Raw genomic sequence first — 20242 nt, 5'->3', positions numbered from 1 at the left:
CTCAGCCATTTCAAAACAAGTTTTGAAATCCGTAATTCATAAATTAGGAATGTTCAGAGTTGAACTAGTCCTGTTTGAGAATGGACCAGAGTAGTCCAACCTCCTGCATTAACACAGAAAGGGACACTTGGCCTAAAAATTCTTTTGTCAAGTCTGTAGGAAAGTTAATTTCCATCCATTGCTCAGTATACTGTGTCTTTTACTGCTCAAGTCTTGAATAGCAGTACAGAGCATTACAGGGAGTCAACTTCAGCATGGTCTTGTTCTGAAGCACCAAGTCCTGCTTCTGGAACTGTTCATGATGGTTGCTGCTCAGTTTTCATTTCTTCTCTGTACTTTTGGGAGGTGTTATTATTCCTGCTGTAGACACCGGAGATAACTGACCTGGGGCTGTAGATGCTGCTCCACTATTAACTTCTTCCTGCATAGAAGGGGAGAAGACAAGAGTTAAACACACAGTACCATTTCCTACTTAGTTTTAGAAGCATTTCAGAAGCTTCTCTCATACTGGCAGTACAATTCAAGTACTCCTTAGTTAAACTGCTACAAAACTAAAGGGGTTGTTACCTGACAAAATTATCATCTTTTAAATACTCCCCCTGCAATTCTTATCCAAACCTTTGCTTATGATTTGTGAGTGTTACAGAAAAGCACATAATTTCTCCCAAGACATTTAAGGCTGCGCAAGCCCTTACCTGCCCGCACCTGGCCTTTCTCGCTTGAGCCAAAACAACCGAGCTTGCTGCAGTCAGCAGCCTGTAACCTTTTGCATCTCACTTGTACTTGATGATATAAACTGGAGGTGTATAATGCACTGTCAAGTGCCTGAACCGCAAATACACAAACGACATACCAGCATATCCAAGTAACTTGTGTGTGTTTGGATATTATGTCGATCTTCTACTGCAACCTTCTTGAAATTCTTCAATTTCACGGGGACTTTTCTTGTCACGTTTGCAAAAGGAACCATCCATTCTACACACTCTGAAATGCTGTCCCAGTCTAAGCCTAAAGGGCAAAACACAGTAGTACATATATAGATCATGAAGGAGTGGTACAATCTTTATTAGCCAGAATTCCAAGAAGGTCATAAATTTTAAAAACCAACCAAACAAAAAAACTACACCACACATGCACACAAAAGTACAGAAGCCTCTTCCAAGGAAGCCACCCATGTTTCCTTGTGCTTGTTATGTCAAAATGTTGGGGCAGAGCAGAGGGTAGTGTTCACAGGCCTCCTGAAAAAAAAGTAGCTCTTTGGCAGTTAAGATTCTCCTTGCTTGCCTGAAAAGGGGAAAGTAAGTTACCGTACTGTGACTGTTTTCCAGCTGGAGCCCTAGATTCGGATGCACACTATAAAACTGTACGTTATGCTACAGTCTTTCAAGTTTATCTTGAGCAATACACAAGAGCTGGATGTAGTTAAGTGAGTTTGCTCTTAGTAAGAGACAGTGTTGCAGGCATTAGCATCAAGGTTAGTTGAATGCTGCCGAGAGCCAGGGATGACTGTGTGGAAACAACACTTCAGGAAGGAAAGGCGCCCAATAATGAACTGCTAATAATCCCTGAAACAACTGGAATTCATAGGGCAGCAGTATCATCCCCAAAGCAAGAACATGCTTAGTTCCCCTAGATAAGTCTATGCTTCTGAAAGTGTTTCCTTCTTTTTAAAGCCTTCGTAATGTTTGAAACAGTGGTAGGAAGGAAGTGAAACTAGGAAAACCCGCAGAAAGAAGAACAAACAACATCCATGTAATTTTTGTTCTTTTGCAGCCTGATGAACCAATGTGTTCTTAGCAGTTTCAGACCTATAATAACTTTCAGAAGTTGCTGCCTAACCATTGTCACCAAGACCTACAAAGGCTTCTTCTAGTCTTACCTGAAGCTTTCTTAACTACTTCGATTGAGGTATAGTGGCAGAGTGCAGCAGCAGCTAGTGTTCTGTACTGGAAGTCCAAAGAATTCACATCCAGAATACACAAGTCTAAGAGCTGAGGAAATAAGAGTTACAAATTTTAACAAGAAGATACTTTAGTATAAACTTGCCTGAGAAACTGCTATGCAGGTACTAGTTCTCTTATGGTCTAGTCTGCAGCACTGCGTGGCTGTACTTTTCACAGTCACATGCATCTAGTTTAACTTGGGTGTCAACTTCAGTCAAAGCTGGTCTCACAGAATTGCGAAGCAAGACAATTTGCTCTTCTACCGGTAACATGCACAACATTGTGCAAATTTAAGTACACCTTTAAACTCTTAGCAGAGCTCCGGGAGGGTGTCTCAAATAAAAACAACTTAGGAGCTCAGCGAATTAGACCAGGTTTCCCTTTACTAAGGCTCTTTGAGGCTAGGCACAATACACACCCACAAAAATTCAATCATCACCCTCCTTTCAAGATAGTCAAACACTTCTCAGTCTGTGTTCCAGACAAATACAGAGAAACATTGTTACAGATAATACAGCTAGACACCATTACCGGGCCATAAACAGTCTCATATTTTCAACCTACTCTCAAGAGCTGTTGCTATTGCCTGTGCTTGCAGAACTATAGCATGAAGCAACCAGATTTGTGTTTTTCTAGTGTAAAGTAAGAGTCTTAAAATAGCTGAGAGCAGGGAAACTAAATGCACATGGGTACTTCTCCTCAAAGCTTCGGTATACAGTTCTCTGAGATAGTCAAATTTGCACATTCCTTTACAAAGCAACAGATGAGATGAAACAACAAAAAGCATTCTTTAAAGCCTTTCCACGTATAATATATAGTTGTGCTTTTTTAATTGCTCCAAGACAGGGTATTCCTACACAGCTTACTACCCACCTGTGCTATCTGAATGAATTTTTCCTGAGAATACTGAGGTAGCAGCACTTTTGGAACATCCTTCAGAGCATCCACTTGAAGATAAAGGTTCAGCCAAGAGATGATTGTCACCGGACAGAGTTCCCACTTTAAAGCCTGTAAATATTAGACATTTAAGTACCTTAAACCATGCAAATCTCCTCTTCTGAGTTAGCTCATATTATTGCACAGGTCCTTGAAAGACATTAAAGAGTTGCTGCAATGTCTAGTAAAAATGTTCTTTTCAGATTGCATTCTTATTACTTTTTGAAAATGCTGGATTACAGTCAGCACAAAATCACATTATCTCAATCCCTTTACTATATCCATGCAGTTAAATTTAATATTTCTTTCCCACTCAGAACTTGGGAAAGTTAGAATATTTCCATCAAAATGTCTAGCCTGCAGCTAGCATCTACAGCTAAGGAAGAGTAAGTGCAGAAGAAATTCTGCAACAGTAAAAATAGATCCTTTCCACTGCAAGGAATGTTGAGCTGCGTGCACCAGTTCTTTGCCTACTTCTTCTAGAGTCTCCAGTTAATAGACAGTGAGGGACCTTGGCAAGCACAGCACGTTTCAGCAACAGCCTTCTGGTCTGTCCGGTAGCTGGCCTTGCTGGCTAAGAGCCTTCCTTCCCACAGGAGCCTGAGAAACCTGTCCTTTTCTAGCAGAGCACAAACAGTGACTTCAGCCCAGCCTTTAGACTGTTTATCTGAACATGAAGGTCTCATTGCTTTGCAGAGAGAGGGGCGTACTAGAGATGCTCCATCTGTAAGCAAGTAAACTGCATTAAAACACAAGGCTCAGCCAACACTCGTTCAGCCACTCCTTACAAGCACAGTGAGGTTATTACCTTTAACATAATAAGCTCCATTCTTATTATATCATCTTCACTGCAAGCACCATCAGTGACATAAGCAAATTCTTGAATTTTAGGAGCGTAGATTTCCTTTCAAGAGAGAAGCAGAAAAAAATGTCAAGATTAGAGTGGCTTAGGATCCCAGGAAAGCTTGGGAAGATACTAGCAAACATTTCTTATGCTGGAACAGCGTTCTCCTGGTTATACGTAGTGACTTGAAAACTTACAGGATAGGAGATACAGAAAACACTTATAGTATATGTTATCTGTTGTATAACATGTGACAGATTTATTGCAACTCATTTAGCTTTTGGGGAAATAAATGCTGACCAAACAATCGGAACAAATCTTCACTTATTTTGCCTTCTACTCAGACATTCTATTTGATGTAAAAACATACAGCATTCTCATTCTTGGAGCACATTGCTGTATTGGAAAAGGCTGGCTGATACGAATTTATGCGTAATATCAGTTAGCGCTAACATAGTCACATAGATAAAAATAACTGGGAAAAAATGGGAGAAAAACCCCACTATAGTTGGCAAAGCCATGGTGCAGAGACAGTTAACAAGAAATGTTTTTGACCTATTTCATACCAGTTCAGGCCACGTTTAGGTCAGTGTGTTGGTAGAAAAGCCAGTTTGCCAGCAGAACTGTTTCTGCCCCAGCTGGCTCCACAGCTAGGCTGTGCCCCACACACTCCCTTAGGACAGACACATACTTACAGGGTCACCACCTTGCTTTTGGTACGCCAGCTAGGTCAGGGGGTTTGCAAGCATTAAGAATAAATATCCTAAATTTTTATCTCAGTCTAGCCTATCATGCACTACAGTGTATTCAGAGGAGACACATGAAAATACACTGTTGGCTCATAACTAGTATGCAATGTAATGCATCACCACCAATGCATTGATTTCATTACCTTTGAAAGAAAACACCTCCACTGAACTAGTTTAGAGGGATAGCAGCTTGTTATACAGGCAGTTTGAGACTTAGGCTTGCTTTTGTTTAAGTCTCACACCCATTCCTGAGATTGTTTGCCAATTGCTGTATGTTTGGAAAAAGATAAAATGGAACTACTTCTAGCACATTTGCATACTTTTCAAGTTTAGGTGGTCTCCTCCTCTGCTGCTGAGGAAAGGGCAAAGACTACACTCCATGAGACAGACATTTAAAACTGTTTTGTTGAAGTAAAAGACAAGAAGTTTCCCCTTCCAGCCTTCAGTGTTATGCATACACTACCAGGTTCAAACAAACATTATCATTATCTTCTTAGTTATTCCAAACGTTATATCCTCCCCCTATAACAGAGCTTCTTACCTCAAGTTTGGAGGCAATGAATAATGAGGTAATTCCTATGAGCTGAAGCATGCTCTTGTTAATGTTCTTTTGCGTCAACATGAATCTATCAAAAAAGTCTTGAGCTAGGTAGAAGGTTTCCCTGTGGAGTGCATACACCTCACACACCTAAAACAAGAAAAAATATCTAGTTTGCATTTCACTATAAAACTTGATGCATATTGAAATATTCATGTTTTAAAAGCAAAAAAAATTGTATGCACGATTTTATTTTTGGTACAGATATAAAGCATCACATACCTAAATGTCTTAGGTAGCACTGAATAATACAGAACGGGGAGAAGTATTTCCCACACTCCCACCTAAACACCTGTTATCCGTGATGCAGTAACGTATTTCCAAAGTGCACTTTTCCAAGCACACGGAGAATCTAGATATCATCCCATTTTCTTAAAAATTAGTATAAGCAAAAGCCAGAAGTCTTCCAAGAAAAGAAAAAGGTCTCACAAAAATCAAAGAATTTCTTAGCTTGATTTATTCATCAGAAACACCTTAGGCTCAAACTTCAAGCTGTATCCTTCCCATATTCCAAGCAGGTCTATCCCAGTGCAAAACCACTGAGAAAATCCTAACATTGGTCCTAAAGCAGGTAAGTCCAGAACCATTTGCCCTAGTGTGCTCGACTGGCAAGACAGGAATGCTGCCCATGGCCACTGAGAAACACCACCAGCCTTGAGGGATGCTACTAGCGGGAACAAAATTGTAAGAACAGCCATCTACCTCCAGCAGCAGGTTTCTTTATTTTGTTTTGTTTTAAAAATGTATTTGTATGGAATGAAAGTGCTTTCCTGAGCTGGAAATATTATGTAGGAGCCCTACTTTCTCTTTTTATCGCTTATTGAATTTTGACAGATCTACCACAACTCCAGCTTATCAATGACTTTGCATTCCTTCCACAACTGGAAGTTAGTTCTGTATCTGTAAGTTACTTTAAATCTACATAGTGCCTGTAGGGGAAAAAATACCCAATATATAGTTCCCAAGTAGGTCCAAGTTTCCTGGTCCACTTGATTATTTCACTCACATGCAAAGTCAAAATAACGTCACTACTTCTAGCTATTTCATAAGAAAAGGTTGAAAGCCTGTTTGTAGATTACATCCCTTCCTGGTGTTTGAAAATGCAACTAGCTGCCAATAATGTCACAGCTCATTCTTTTAGAGCTGATCTAATATACGTCAGTATGCTAACATGACATGATTGACTGCTGCTCCAAACAAGACTCAGAACTAAAAAAAAAAAAAAAAAAGGTAGGGACCAGACTCACCCATGAATAAGCATGTACTGTTTCTATAAAAGTACATGCCAGATGTAAATAGTGATGCCTGGTCACATTTAGTAAAATATTAGTTGTGAAGTCACGTAAGACAAAACTAAGAGCTGCTGGAGGATTCTTGAAGTTGCATGACTTTATTCCACTGTGGCATGTAGTGTTACTGAACTAGAGAATGATAATGAGGTCCATTTTGATGTTTTTGTCTGGAAGAGGGATGATTTTCCAATAGTTCTCCAGATTAAAAAAGAGCATGTCCAATTCAAAGGCAGTAAGCAAGTCAGACATTAGAAGAATTAGTCATGTATCACTGTATGAATGACTTTAATATTCAGACTGTGTAAAAAAATAAAAACCCAGCAAGACCACCACACACTTTCCTGTTTACTATTAGTCCTGTTCCACCAAGACAGACAAAGCAGGAGTGCCAGTGTAGCGTTTGCTTCCATGGAGTACTTGACATGGAACTGATAAACCGTGCAAGATCCCCTCTGCAGATGGGCAAGGATCATATAATTCAAAGCCTGCTTTTAGCAGCAGCGATTAAATATCCACAATACAAAGTCCTTGGAAATGACTCTAGAACATAGCTCTCTATTTACAGCATTAATGTTTGTTCACATAGGGTTGGCTGTCAGACTGAAAACTAGAATAGTTTGAAGTTCTCAAACCCACTCAAAGTGCAGTAATTAGACAGGAGTATGGATATGGTTTATTTGTAATCCTTTTCAAACAAGGATGTATTTACATCAACAGCCTTTAGACACACGCCACTGATGTGCTACTTGTTTCTGCTCTCTTCACAAGATAACGATTTAATATCAAGTCAGGAAAGAATAGTGTTGGTGACTGACATCTAAAGGCTTTTAATACAGACAAGGCCAAGGTGATACCAAATGCAGTCGTCTCAACTGGATACATTCTAACATGGTTAAAGCCCCATAAATAATCTCACTTTAGCAATTTCAGCACATTGTCTTGAAATCAGTTTTAATTCGATTTTTCCTATTTCCCTGAAGTTAAGTAGTATTTTCAAAACTAAAATTCAGAACTATTACTTTCTTCCCTGTCTGGAGGGTTCAACATTGCCTGCCAGGAAAGACTGAATATAACTCATCAAGAGTAGTAACTTGTAACCCTTTTGTTGCAAACTGTTTTTGTCATTTACCATTACAGTATATATTGCTATTAGACCTTTTATGCGAAAGCTTTGCATTTATCTGCCTCCTTCATGGGCATAACACATGGTAAAGTAACTTAGAAAACACACCTCTAGGAGCCAGTCTAACAGGATTGATCTCATGTGCGGTTGCAAGCTAGAATGCAGCGATGTGAAATGCTTGCAATGAGCATATCTGTTCTCCTTCTTCAGGATGTTGAGCCAGACATCTTTGGAATTTCCCCAGCTATGGAATGAAATTGCACAGAGCATTGTAAGTATATATACACCTTCACAAAGTATATAAAAACATTATTTATTGTTTACAGATATTCAGGAACAAAAAAAAAAACAAACAAAAAAAGATCTGCACACTAAAAGATCCTTTAAAGTAATTAGAAAACTGCACACATACTTTGAACACTTCACATCATCACAACAACGGCTTGTGAGGATTATCTGCCAGTCCAGTTTTTAGAGTGGTGCCAGTAAAACTCGGCACGTGCATCACGAATTTGCACACACAACCAAGCAAAGTTTCCTATTTTGCTAGTTAGGTGGCCATTAACACACACAGTGCAGGCAGCCATTTTAAAATTTGGCTTTCTAGGGAGCAGGGTGAAAAACAAAATGCCTCCACCCCAAAAAACATGGTCCAATTTAGTACAAAAATAGTTATAGCTGGTGTTTAAAATTCACTCATCTTTCCTTTGTCTAGTCTACCTTAAGGTTCAGAAGCATGCTATTATGACAAACATTGAGTTCTTCGTTTACTGCTAATCTATGCTTTATTAGCATTTAAGTCTAGTTAGGAAAGAGAAAGTGGATGCCTGTATCACTACTATGGTTTAGTTTTAATTTGGAATTATTGTTACTACAGATTGATGTGCGATTTTTTTCTTAAATATACTTCTCATCCTACAGTTACTAAGGAGGACAGCATGTTAACCAATGCAATGTTGATTTCCTGCTGTTATTTTTGGACTTAGTATATTTACTTTTCCCCAGATAATTTTTTTCTCTGATTTTACAGAGCCAGTTACACTGTCTCACAAGTTCTAACTCAAATCAATTCCACTTTACTGTCCTTATAAACAAGGAAACAAACAAACAAAAAAAAGCTGAAAGAATATTTTCTTGTTTAATACACAAGTCAAAGCAGGCTGGCGTGAAAAACTCCCTTATCATGATCTTCCTGCAACAGCTAGAAAAGCATGTAGAAGGGCAAGAGAATAAATGACCCTCTCATTTGGCTAACTGGAAAGGACAGAGTGCAGTTTTAACAGATATCTATCAACAAAAGGCAAGTATGGAAGATGCAATCCCATGCATGAAATTCCGTTATCTGAACATATCTTTGGGATCCAACAGTTTACAGCAGCTTCCTAAAGCAGTACATGAGATTCTTCCATCTATCTACTATCTTTTCCACTACTTTGGACTAAGCTTTCCAACAACAAAAACAGGAAGGTGATTTGCTAGGTATAGAGAAAAGCATACTGTTCTTTAAAGAGCAGTTCAGCAGCCTACAGCAGGCTTGGGAGTAATACTGAGAGAGAGCAGCTGAGTTTACAACTGGGCAAAAGAGAAAAAGAGAACTATTGCTTTGCACTGAGGCAAAAGACGTCACCAAACAAGAATATGGATCCGTGTTCTGGTTCTTTTCCTATTCTCCTCAGTAGCTCTCCATAAAGTCTCCACAACTTTATTATCCACAACAAAATTTTATTTCATTAAATATTAGGTTAAAACAAACAGCAACAAAGATGCTTATTAACACACTTGAATGCCCAAGGCATTCAAAAGCTGTAGAATTTTATTTAGTCATCTAATCGATCCCTCCACAGGAGGGAAACTATTTCCATTAATGTATTTAGTCTACCAGTTTCAAAGACTTGTAAGAAGAGTCTGGTCTACGGTGAGATTACCCTTTCCTCTTCAGCATCATCTTCATAAAACATGTTGCCTCTGCAACATTGTTTGCTGGACTAAAAAGACTAGAACTGCACCAAACATATTGCATTTAGTAAGCTACCTGCAAAGTGATAGTGTCACAAGGTTATTTGTGTATTTAAATATTTAAGTTCTTAAAGAAAATATAGCTTAGTATTTTGGCTAGTTTTATGGTTGGTCAGTTTCAATAGCACAGAAAGAAGTTCAGTTTTAACCACAATGTTTGTGAATCATAAGGCTAGCCCTCAGGGTTAAGTTACAGGAGGATGGCTCTGAAAGAGGAAAGTTCTCTCTTCATTCTCACTGCATTTATAAGAGCAGTGAGAAGGTAGAATTTTTGTCTTTTTTTTGGACAAGTATCAAATTGTTTCTGGGACAAGCAGAGGAATGGGTTGATTACTACCCACTGTTATATGAACGCTATACAACAACAGATTCTACTATGGTAATTCAACATACTTCAAAAAATATCAACAACTGCAGCATCTGGAAAACTTACTTGAGTTCAGGCAAAGGTGATGGGTTTATGAAGAGGTTTCTGAATCTGTATTTTTTGAATCTGGAGAAGTCAGTGGTTACTGATTCTTTATGAGGTGTTTCAATAATTATACAAGGTGAGATGCCTCCTGTTATCGTGGGCGGCCAACAACTCTACAACATAAACAAGATCTCTTGTAAATGTTGATTTTTCTATGATACCGAGAGGAGTGAAATCTAAATTATAGTAACAACAACAACAACATATGTAACATGCATTAGCCTTTTTTGGACTTCAGCATTGATTCAGAAGCACAAGGAAGGTGAAAGATTAAATGCCAGCAATGCCTTTTGTAGCCAAGAGATAGTATCTAAATGTACACTTTTGACAAGTCCAGGGAACTCATCTTTGAAGAAGAGAATTGCCTTTGGTTTGTGAATCCATGCATAATCAAATCCATTGCTAGAGCTGTTCAGTTACAGTATATAAGGACAAGGAACTCATTGCTTCTAGAGAATAGGGTGTTAGGTTCATTAGGTTACTGGTCCTACTATCTACTTATTTGCTCAGCAGGAAAAGAAAGGAGGGGGTGGAGGTTCTACTGTCTCTCACTGGAAATTCAGCAACTCGTTATCTTCCAATTAAGGACTCCAGGGAGGAACCACCCATCTCAGCTCTAGAGCTAGATACTCACTGAGTAAGCAGCAGCTGTGAGCTATCTCTCAGCCTGCTGAAGCCAAATATGGGATGCAACGACTCAAAAGGAGAGAAGCCCAAAGTTACTGAGGCAGAAAACTTCAAAGACGGAATTCCGAATTATTTTAGATTGCTTGAATTGGTTGCATACAACCAATAAGCAATAGTGAAACAAGTTACACAGTTAAGAGACATCAGACGCATGGAGCGTAAGTAACACTGTAATGGCTGACAGCCTTTAAAATGGTGACACAGAAGTTGCATTTTGGTGAATTAGGTGGGACCCTATTCACAAAGAACAGGAGCACCTGCCCCTGAATCCAGAGGCTTTTCCTGTAGAACTGCTTTGAAACCATGTGTGATCTCCTCAGTTTATCCAAACCTATTTAGCCAGATTAAAGTACTCAAGGATGAGGTTACACAGTCTAACTAAGCTGATCTAACAGCATGTAGCTGTCAGAAAATGGAGATCCTACTGCTGCTTCTGTCCCGTCTCACTACTTCCTTTTTATCAGCTTTGATGCTTGCCAGAGTCTCTGCTGGGCTGATTCAACTAACCAACCTGGTAGAACATTACTCACTTTAGTGCCAAATTACCAAGTTGAACCTGCATACTGCACCATTTAAAGAGCATCAAAAATGAGGGCAAAGCAGGGGAAGGAGTCAACAGCTGGATATTAAAAAGTGGAAGATGAGGGGAGTAGGACTTCCCATTTTCAGCAAAGGTGAGCTATGACATGCAATTTCATCCCAGGTACAATTTACGAACTTGCACAGTGTTTTCCCACACAAAGCTTTCAAGAAAAACTTCAGTCAGAAGAGCTTAACTACACAGATCTCCTTCATCAGTTAACTGTCCATCCCATTTGTCTTAAGAACAGATCAACAGCATAAATGCAAACAATATAACTTCCTCTCACAAACAAAATATTACTAATTCATTTTATTTTTTAAGATCTGCAATCCCGGTCATTTGGTTTAATAGTGACTTATTTTAGCTATAGCAAACTCCCAAACTGATTTAAATGATTTTAGGAATTGTTAAACAAAAGTAAAGAGCACCCATATGGTTCTGAATATTAAGATGTAGCTGCAAGCTGCTTTTGTTAAGTTAAACAAGTGCAATAGTCCTGTTTATACTTGTCTCTAAGCCTTACCTGATTTTGCATAGGATGTTATTCCGGAATATCTGTTTTTATTCTAATTTTTATACCTAACCTGACTCTACAGTGGTTTTCACATTGAAAGTCCCTCTATCTGCAGCAAAACTGGGCACAAAAAGCAGAAACAAATAGAGAAGCTAAGATGTAGAACACCTCTACTTTCCATCTCTGAAGAGACTTTTTGGTGTGGAATGTGTGACTTCACACCCACCAATATAAACCAGGTGGACTCCCTCACCTAGTTTGGTATTCAGGATTGAATTACCTTAATCTCATATTGATGTTTCTTAGCAATTTTCCCATCTTCTCTTTTCTTTACCTCCTGCTGAGAGAGGAGATACATGTCAACAGACAGGCACAGCGATCAGCACGCCCACCTCTGCGGCCACAGTAAGCTGTCAATGCCCCTTCCCCACTTCGGTAAGTTAGATCTCAGCGGAGGGAAGACTACCCCATTCAAGTGCACTGGTGGGCTTGCAGTAATATTGTCATCCAAGTTTTCCATATTGCTCACCTCTGCTGTCCTCCTCTTCCTGGTCTGGAGGTGTTCTGGGGCCTGCGGATCTTGTGGAGACTCTTCTTGGCATGACAGCGGCTGCTGCTGCTTGGCTTGCAAACGGCTACTGCGAGGGGCAAAAAAGACAGGCGACATCAGGAGAACGGCAGCCGCTAAACGGACACGGACAGCTCGGCGCGCCACGGCGCCGAGGGCTCACCTGCGTCTCGACATCTTCTTTGGGTTGGAAGATCTCCACCTGGAGCGGGGAGATAACAAAGATTCAGCCGGCGCACGCAGGACTCGCGCGGCTTCTTTGGCAGAGGGTCGCCAGCGGTTTCGGGGTGCAAGGAGCCCCCGGGGCCGCGCGGCCCCTGCCTCGGGGGTGCAGGGGGGCCGGGCCGGGCCACCCCCCCGCCCGACCGGCCGCACCTGCGGGGGCGCCGCCGCCGCCGCCTCCCGCGCTGCGCGGCCCCGCGCGGCCGCTTCCGCGCCAATTTGCAGGGAGCGGGGAGGCGGCGCCCGCCGCGCCCGCCCGCCCGCCGCCGCCGGGCCGAGCGGGCCCCGCGCAGGGGGAGCGGGACACGGCGCCCCCAGCCCCAGGTCCCGCTCCCCGCCCATCCCGCCCTGAGGCGGCCGCGGGGGGGTCCCGCCAGGCCGCCCCCCCCCACCACCCCCCGGCGCCGCGCGGGGCTCGGCAGGGCCCGAGGCGGGAGCCCGGCGCGGGGCGGCGAGGGCCGAGCGGGGTCACAGCCCGCCAAGCGGCCCCGCGCCCCCGCCCCCACCGCGCCGCGCTCCCTCCAAAACCCGGGCGGCGGCGGGAGCGGGGCCATGGCGGGCTCCCGCCGGCGCCGCTTCGCGCTGCGCCGCTCCCGCCGGCGGGGAGCGCCCCCCACGCCGCCCCGAGGCGGCAGGGCCGGATGGCCCCGCTTGGCCGGGCCCCCCCCGCCCCCCGCGTCCCCTCAGCCGCGCTCCCTCCAAAACGGTGCCCGGGCGGCATCCCGCCCCGCCGCTCCCGCGCCCCGCATCGCCCCCTCACACCGGCACCGCCGCCGGCATCGCCCCCGCCCGCGCTCCCGGGAGGCCCGGAGCGGCGCCCCCAGCCCGCCCGCGCGCGCGCGCGGCGCCCCGCGCACCTCTCCGCCCGCCGCTGCCCGGGCCGCGCTGCTCAGCTGGCGCCGGCGCCAAGCGCCTATATAGCGCGGGCCGGGCGCGGCGCTGCGCATGTGCAGGCGCCGCCGGCAGCTCCCCCGCCCGCCATCCGCCGCCGCGCGCCCGCCTCGCCCCGGCGCCGCCCCCTCGCCCCGCGCCCGCCGCGCTGCCCCTCGCCGCCGCCGCGAGCCGGGGCCGCCGCCGCCGGGGGGGGGGCTCCGCACGGAGAGCCGCCCCGTCGCGGGCTCCCGCTGCCCCGGCCCCGCACCGCACCGCGAGCTCGGCCCCGCCGGCGGGGCGCCGCGGCCCCGCCATCCCCGTCCGCCGCCTTCATCCTTCTCCTCCTCGAACGCGCGGCCGGTCCGGTGCGGTCGGGGCGCTGCCGCCGGCTGCCCCCACGCGCCGCGCGCCGCGGGGCCCGGCGGGGCCGCCAGCCCCGCCCCGGGGCGGGGCCTCCGCCCGCCGCCGCCAATGGGAGCCCCGCGCTCCGCCACAACGTGGAGCGGGCGGCAGAATGTAAACAGAGCGCGGCCGAGGCGGCGGCGGCGCGAGCCCCGCCCCGCCCCCGCGCCGCGCGCGCTCCCTCGCGGCGCCCCCTCACAGTGCCGCCGTGGGCGCCCCCCCAGCGACGCCCCCTTTCCACGCGAGATGGGCCTGCCGCCCCCCCCCGACCCCTGCTGCCGTGGGGCCACCCCACAGCCCAGCACACCTTGCCAGGAGGTTGTTTTCCTCCTCCTTTGCGCGGGTTTGTTAAACACCGAAAGCTTCACAGCGCCTGAAGAGCGTTTCTGAGGGAAGCTCCTGGCGGAGCAGCCAGAGCAGGACGACAGGGCCCCACGGCAGGGCAAAAACACTCTCATCCTCCCCCTGACACCATCTCTTGCCTTCCTCTTCGCCATCACAGACCCTCACCCACGGCTCGTGTCCGTTTAAAAATCACTCAAAAATAAGATGAACAAGGCCAGCAGGGACAGTCCCTGCCCGGATTAAGAGCTGGCTCCATCACAGCTGCACATAAACTGCTTGTTCAACTCCTGCCAAGTCCCTGCTTAGCAGAACTCCTCTCTCCCCAGTAGCCTCGGCAAGGCCGGAGGGCCGCACACAGCCCTTTTGCTGCCTGGGGGAGCCTCCTCTGCTCGCCATGCAAAGCGCACAGCCCGGAGCAGCCCTCAGGGAGGCTACAGCTGCCTTCAAGCACATCCTACCTCGTCAACACTGTCCTCACTTCCGCTTTTTATTTTCCCCAGTGTGATAGTATTAAACAGTAAATACCGGTTTCACCTTTGTACATTGCATTAAAGGAACTAATTGTGACAGCCAGGTTTTGGTGCTCACCTTCTCATGGCTTTGCCATTTTAAAAGAATAAATAAATAAATAAATAACACAAACACTCCTCCAAAGGCAAAGATGTTACCACAGGGTCACTAACAGCGGTTTGACAGATAGCAAGTTTTGATGATCTGTCATCATCTCAATCGTGGGTGCTTTTAGCATCTGACAGAGCAAGCATGTTGGTTCCTGCAAACTTCTAGCACAGCACCATGCGTGACAAGAGCTTAGCTGGATGTTGCATGCATCCAGTCTCCTCAGCTCTACAAAATGTCTATTTTCTAGTCCTTAGTGCAAAGAAAGTTTTCCAGCTCTGAATCAAAAGGGAGGAAGAAAAAAAAAAAAAAAGAGTATCCTCTGCTCATGCTGATTGACATTTGGAAACAATTTTTGTGAACTCTATATTGCACCAGTTCATCTCAAGAAACATAATTCCTTGTCACAATCCATAACTTCCTTAATTATTTATAGAAGAATTAGTCTTTCTGATGTCAGCAATAATTGCGGGAAGGGTTGAGTTTCTCTACGCAAGAATATGCTGTGAAGTTCATCATGGGTATTAATAACCATCACATTCTACCTGTCCACTGCAGATAGCTAGTCCAGGTCTTAGGCATCTTGTCTACAGTCAACTTTTAAAGTATCTGCATCAGCTAGCACTTATCACTTAAGAAGAGGTAATATCAGCTTCAACAGGAAGAAAACTAATGTAAGGTAGAACCAGCACTCAGGTTCTTTCCACTTAACACTACCCCTACTTTCATGATGGCTACAGCAGACACAGCTTCCAGTAAGCAGCTCTGCTGGTTTATCTCCACCCAGCCCCCAAAATAAGATATGAATTGTCATCTAGAGGTGTTTCTCATTGCACTGACTATAGAGGGCATGTAGTCTCCTAAGATTTGGGTGATTCTTGACCTAAATCTGACCTTGGGCCTTCGATTGACTTGAAGTTCAAACCATACCACATCCAACTTGTTGAAAAGATCTGGAGCTTTATGAACCTAGCCAACCTACCAATGAAGAGAGAGAAATCATCTTTTCCAAATAAATATGAAAACAAAACAAAACAAACAAAAAAAATCCTCAGTCCCTCATGGATGTCAAATCAAGGCTTCCTCCCAGCCAATCTCAAATCAACAAAGCAGTTTTGGTACATCAGGAATAAGTTCTGTGGCATGCTGAACAGAAATTTCAGGAATACTCTGTGAAATTAGCATTATTTTTAAATTGAATGGATTAGATTTACTGGGAATTGGTCATAGTACAAAGATTAAAATGATCACATTGCTCATTTTTCCACACCTTTTGCTGAGAGCTGCTGTAGGTTATGCACCACAGAATTTGTGGTTTTGCTTCAGGAGTGGAAAATGCACCAGACCCTTTAAGTATTCTTGGCACTGTCAGCAGTTTCAGCCATAAATATTGGTCAGCAGAAAGTTAACATGCAATAAAATTATACTGTAGACAATGACATTATAATTTTAATGCAAGCTAATGTGCTGACCTTTTGATACAGCAATAAAGCTGAAGTGACTTAGTCTACACTAGGACATTTCCAAATCCTCTTTCATTGTGCAGCTGCCTCCTTAGGGGGATGGGTTTAAAAGAGAGAAGGATTTTTTTCAGACTGCTTGGAATACACTCCATTTACTAAATAGCATCTGTGCTGGGACTCCGTAAATCCTTTTAGATTAGTCTAGGGCTTTTCAGATTTTTCAAATCACCACTTTCAGAATTTTTCCATTGGAGGTGTGAACCCCGTTGGAAAGGTGGGAAAAACAGGGCCTTTCTCACAAGTTTACACAGCTGAAGTTGCTTTTCTTGATTATCTTGTATGGACCTCTTGGAAGGAGCATACAGCTTAGCAGGGACATACAAAGCACAGATTGAAAACCCTGTGAATCAATCCAGTTTCTAAGTGTGCTAAATACTACTCTTCTCCCAGAGCTTCTGAATCCACCTGAGAGTTTCCAAAGACAGAAGCCGTATTTCATTATAAGTGGAGCTCACTTGGTCATCTGGACACACCTCCAACAAGACTATGATCGAGGTACAAATTTACACAGGACGTTAGCCCCATATTCCCATTTTGTTTGGGTGAATATTTTAGCGTGTTCATTTGTTGGGGCTCCTATACTTTTTCTTTTAGTCACATCTGGGTTGTCAATGCTTTGGAGAGCAAGCATTTTCTTTTGTCAAGAAGACGAAGACACATGCACCATGACCCTGTGTGGATAAAATGTGTTGGTTTTAGATAAGTTTTATTTATATGTTGTGGAATGGCTCCAGCTACACAGGCTAAGCAAAGCGCTATTAAATGTTTAAGTCACTCCTAAAGAGAAGCTCTTTAAAAGGAAGTTTTATCCACTCCAAGCAGTAGCATTTTTCTTATGTCAAAGAGTACGGGATTTCTTGTAATCTTGAGAAAGACTTTGCGTTCTATTAGATCCTATAAAATTCTACTACTTTTATACTTGCTTCATTCCAGCATGACCCAGTTTAACATGCATTAAGGGATATTTTTAAGACCTGAAAAAACCAAATGATTTTTTTTCTGTTTTAGAAGGGAGAGAGTTTTCATATTACAGTTATTACTGACCTGTTAGCTATAAGCAAAACATAACAAGGAGCAAGCCTTTTGGTTATAAGCATTACTGTGTCTTCCTAAGGTCAACACCAGCAACAGAGAGCTTAGACAATAACCACTTATTCATAATCAGCCTATATGACAATCAAATCAGCTTAACGCAATCAGTGGGAACAATTTTTGTTAAAGACAAAACGCAAGAAAAGGTCAAGAATAAACTAGCAGTACCCTTATAATTAGGGGATCAATAGCAGTATACCTCAATACAGTTCTGTCTGTCTTTTGTGATTTGATGTCAATGCACATTTTTAAAGGGATAGGGGGAGCAAAAAGAGTCAGAGCTACCAAACTCTTAAACCTGCATTTACAAGTAGGTATCATTATCTTCCAGCAGTCATAAATCAAACTTACAGGTTATGTTCTTCTTATTCTTGTTAGCAGCCTCTTTCTTCTTGAGATAATCTATCTTTCTCAGCAGTAAGAAGCTTGGAATAAACACAAAGTGGAAGCAAAACAGTTACCTTTTCCTTAAAGTCAATTTATACAGAAGATACTCTATCCATATGCTATTGGAGGCTCTTGTTTTACATATCTGAACACTTGAACTCCCATTTTCAACATACATATAAGGGAACACTCTTGAAATACAACCTTTCCTGTACTCAGTATTTGATCTCTCAACCAAAACCCACACTCAGATCCGTATAAGAACACCGTCACTACAGCAAGAGGCAGCACCTGTAACAAACAGCTGGTCTGTCTCCACTTACCCAGGTCCTGGATTACCTACTTGCAGTTCAAGAAAACAACAAGACCCACTTTCTTTATGCTTTCCAAAATAGCTTCACTGCTGGGCTGAAAACATGACACCTTTTGGACCAGGAGATAGTTGTAAGTGGGGGAGAAAGAAGGAATCTCAGGTCACAGAAAAGAGCTGGGTAGAATACAGATAATAGTACAGCATTTTCTTTACCAGAAACTCATCCTCACCATACCCTCTACACCCTAGGGCAGGCAGCACATTAGCAATCCCACCTTCCCTGCTGTGGGCAGGAGAAGCAGGCAGCTTGCTGCAGCAGTGGGACCTCTTCTTCCCAGGACAGTTCTCATTCAGATGTGGCTGACTCATGTCAGCTGGTCACACCTGTGGCTAGGGCCCTGAGCTTGAGGCTTTTGCTCCACAGCGTGCAGAGTGAAGAGCACCTGCTGATGCTCCAATGTCCAAGCACTGCAGGAAAAGCCCTTCTGATGCCTGGGGAACAAGAGATCACTTATGATTCTCTATTGCACTGATTGTAGATCTCTTCGAAAGGAAAGATGTTTTGCACGGGATAGTGCCCCATGCTAAAATGCCCACCACCAGCAGATATTCCATAATGATGAACCTATTAATTCAGCTGTTTGCTGGTTTCTCCTGAGAGCCAAATTCCTCTCTCTCCTCATTTAATACCAGACTTATCCATCTCCTCTTCCTCCATCTCACACCACAGATAGATAGCTAGACTCTGCCCAAATAGCTCATTCTGCCACTTGTCTTCAGTTCACACTTTCCCCCTACATTCAGCATAGGGACATGTGTATGGGCAGGAGGGAATGCAGATGAGATCTCAGGTTTTGCAAGTGAGATGCCAATTAAGTAACTACTCACAGATTTGTTTATGTGGACCCTGAGAGGGTACATATGAACTGAAGACATGCACTCTTTCTTCTCGCTCTTTGTTCCCATGGGCTGTCTGATAAAGTTTCAGTTTTGACATGTGAAATTTCATTTCTGAAGCAATGATTTTACTTCACAGCTGAGAACCCATGGTTGCTATCAGCTGGGCTCAGCAGCAGTATTTCAACTGCAGCTGAAATCCACTGCTGGGTGTAGACAAGGGGGTATCTCTGCCTATATCAGTCCTCCCTTTCCGATTGTGGTGTCAGTGTCCCTCTTCCCTTAGCAAAAATTGATAGTTGATGGCCATTGTATAATGGCCCCAAATGCTCATAGGACTGCGCGTTCCCCACTCTCTATCTCTATTAATTCTCTGTGATGCCCCATTTTAGGGAATATAGGGTTGTTTTATCACCCAGAGAGGCTGATTTTTGTGCATAATGATTTTTTTTTATTATACTGCCTGACAGGGTCAGCTTTCGCTTGTACATAGCAATGTGAAGGCACTTCAGAAGGAAGTGTACATTTATGGCACAGCTTATGTTTGTGAGTTGAGATCTGAAGTCTGCTCCGGGCCTCTTGCCTGTTTTTGTTACTCGGATGTATTTTTTGCTATTTTTTCCCCCTTGGTCCCACATGAAATCACAGTATAGCTCTCTGACTCACTAAGGTGTTTGAGGGTTCAACTATCTGCATACAAAACTTTGCAACAAGTCAAGAGATTCAATTTGTGACATTAGTTTTACGGCACTAGCTCTGAGACAGGCAGAGGGCATTTTCATGAACAAAAAAGCTGGCTGAGAAACAAAACTTCACTACACATGCTCTTAAGCCTCAGCCCAGACCCGTTTACACTAAAAAAATTGATGTATCATGACTGCGTCATGGGAAAAACTGCACTGCAGCAGCACTGGTATCTTCTTCTGATGAGTCATTTATGTATATGTTAAAAAGCCCAAAGCCTACATGCATCTGTGTCACTGAATGGTGGAGGTGAGAGCACTTTGTGGTTATAAATATGCACCTAAAGAAGTCAGTGAGACAAAGAAAGCAAATACCAAATAACTAGACCAGGAAACGGAGTGCTTCCAGCACAGGGTTAGGTCTCCAAGAGTGATAGTTGGTATGCTAGTTTCATCAGAGATGCACAAGGATCTACATAAACAGGAAAAATTCTCACCGCAGAGACTAGCTAAGTGAATAGAGTTTTTATTGATATGACTCTTTACATGAACATTTTTGTAC

At 43.8% G+C, this 20242-nt stretch overlaps 1 protein-coding gene across 1 annotated transcript; it reads right to left on the bottom strand.

The window, feature by feature from the left end:
* Positions 1-300: 300 nt before the first annotated feature.
* On the bottom strand, positions 301-12521 carry CCNE2 (cyclin E2). The gene is made up of 11 exons (XM_062568351.1): positions 12489-12521; positions 12287-12395; positions 12038-12094; positions 9935-10086; positions 7594-7729; positions 5014-5160; positions 3688-3783; positions 2817-2951; positions 1880-1991; positions 854-1008; positions 301-421 (listed from the first exon to the last, which is right to left on the bottom strand). The coding sequence occupies exons 1-11, from the start codon at positions 12500-12502 to the stop codon at positions 320-322; spliced, it is 1215 nt and encodes a 404-aa protein (XP_062424335.1). The 5' UTR covers positions 12503-12521; the 3' UTR covers positions 301-319.
* Positions 12522-20242: the final 7721 nt, after the last annotated feature.

The sequence above is a fragment of the Rhea pennata genome, chromosome 2, assembly GCF_028389875.1.
Source record: "Rhea pennata isolate bPtePen1 chromosome 2, bPtePen1.pri, whole genome shotgun sequence".
Taxonomy (NCBI): Eukaryota; Metazoa; Chordata; class Aves; order Rheiformes; family Rheidae; genus Rhea; species Rhea pennata.
Note: the sequence above shows the minus strand (reverse complement) of the source record. Positions and strands in the feature narration are given on the sequence as shown.

Coding starts and splice junctions, on each gene's coding strand:
- CCNE2 (XM_062568351.1), bottom strand. Junction 7,730..9,934: donor TCACCTTTGCCTGAACTCAA/GTAAGTTTTCCA, acceptor TTCATTCCATAG/CTGGGGAAATTCCAAAGATG. Junction 3,784..5,013: donor TCATTGCCTCCAAACTTGAG/GTAAGAAGCTCT, acceptor CTCTCTTGAAAG/GAAATCTACGCTCCTAAAAT.